A 1,781-nucleotide genomic window follows, 5' to 3' on the forward strand; every position below is an offset into this window, starting at 1 on the left:
ACCCATTTGGAAGTCATTGTAATACAGATCATTTGGCAGTATAGTTGCAGCCTATACAAGAATTGGAATCTAAAGTCTGAAGTCGTAACTCCTTGCCAGTGACCCCGCAGAGAAATTTTTAGTTGGCAGACAATGACTTTAGGTTGGTTTGGAAATCGTTTTATTTTGAAATGTAATCTTCACTTTAGATGAATACTTTTATTTATTTGGATTCATGAAAGGTTCAAGGTTTGTTTACTTTTTATTTCAAATTATTTCATTGATTTATTGTGAGCTGCAATAGCTGATTGAAAAACGAAGATTTTTTATAGTTATCAGCGTCGGCTTGGCCGCCATTTTGAATGTCAATTTTTTTTCTCCTGTACTCAGCAATAGACCTTTTCGCCTTTCCATCCGCCATCTTGAATTGTTTGCAAAAATAGAGGAACTTGTTACTTGTGTTACTTGTGTAGTTGTTTGAGCATCCTGCTTAAGGTAAGGTTCTTGGTGAACTACGCCTCTGTGTGATCAATCTGTCGAAAGAAAAAGAATCTCAGCAGATATTTTTCATTTCAATTATTGAATTAGAATTAGCTCTCCTGCACCCAGTATATCCATGGATCTGGGGTTCATCTGGGATAGACTTAAGGTGTGTGTCCAGAGCTCTTTTGAATTTATCGATAGAAATGTTTTTGAGGTTTCTGATGCTCTTTGGCATAGCATTAAAAAGTTTTGCACCTTGCACTGCAAGTGTGCTGTCTCTAAATTTTGATGTTTGGTTCTTTGGAATTGACAGTGTACACATCCGGCCCAGCCGGGGGTTTTCAGTGGTTTTGATACCATTTACAGTAGGTACAATCTTTTCCATCACCTTCCAGACATACATTATTCTGTAGCGTTCTCTTTGCCTTTGAAGTGAGTAAATTTTTGTCTGTTTTAGACACTCCCAATAATTGTTTGGGGTGCCATTTATCTTTTGTAAGAAGGACTTTTGAATATCTTCAAGTCTCTGAATGAGACCAACTGCATTTGGGCTCCACAGAACGGAGCAATATTCTAATATTGGTATCACCAATGATTTATATAGTACGATCATACAATTTAAAGATCGTGAAAAAAAAGTTCTCAGGATCCAATATGTTAAGTTTTTAGCCTTTTCGATTACTGCAGTAATTTGCTTCTGAAATGTGCAATTGCTGTCCATCAGAATTCCAAGGTCTTTCACAACATCTTTGTTTTCAATCTCAACACCAGACGGTGATGTATAGCTTGTTTGAGTCTTGATCTCACGGTTCTTTCCATAGCGCAAGAGTTCAAATTTTATATCATTCAGCTTCATATTGTTGTCATCCGCCCATTTATATATTCTATCAAGATCTTTTTGAAGTAGGACAGCATCTTCTAGAGTTTTGACTTCCTTTGTGGCGCGAGTGTCATCAGCAAAGGATTTGAGAAAGCTGTGCACCACTTCCTTGTCAATATCCCCAATCAATATGAGGAAAATCAAAGGTCCCAAAACACTACCTTGAGGGACTCCTGAAATGACCTGTTGTGATTCAGAAGTGACCAGAAGTGACACCATTCATTAGCACTGATTGTTTTCTCTCTGTTAGGAAGCCACTGTAATAATTTTCCATCTATTCCTAGTTTCTTTATTTTTCGTAGGACAATTGAATGGTCTACTTTGTCAAAAGCCTTTGAAAAATCTAGGTACACAACATCCGCATTAGCATCTTCGTCCAATATATTTAGTATCAGGTCATATTGTTCCAAAAGCTGACTCAAGCATGAACGCCCGCTTC

General features: G+C 37.3%; 1 protein-coding gene across 1 annotated transcript in view; it reads right to left on the reverse strand.

Annotated features, from left to right (window-relative positions):
• LOC136800405 (serine/threonine-protein kinase Nek1-like) overlaps window positions 1-1,561 on the reverse strand; it is a 10,966-nt gene extending 9,405 nt beyond the window's left edge. The window contains exon 1 of the mRNA XM_067057064.1: window positions 1,145-1,561. Within this exon, the coding sequence (XP_066913165.1) occupies window positions 1,145-1,561 (417 nt within the window). The remainder of the gene's footprint in view (window positions 1-1,144) is intronic.
• Between the last annotated feature and the right edge of the window lie 220 nt (window positions 1,562-1,781).

Source organism: Clytia hemisphaerica, unplaced genomic scaffold (assembly GCF_902728285.1).
Source record: "Clytia hemisphaerica strain Z4C2 unplaced genomic scaffold, Clytia hemisphaerica genome assembly, whole genome shotgun sequence".
Lineage (NCBI taxonomy): Eukaryota > Metazoa > Cnidaria > Hydrozoa > Leptothecata > Clytiidae > Clytia > Clytia hemisphaerica.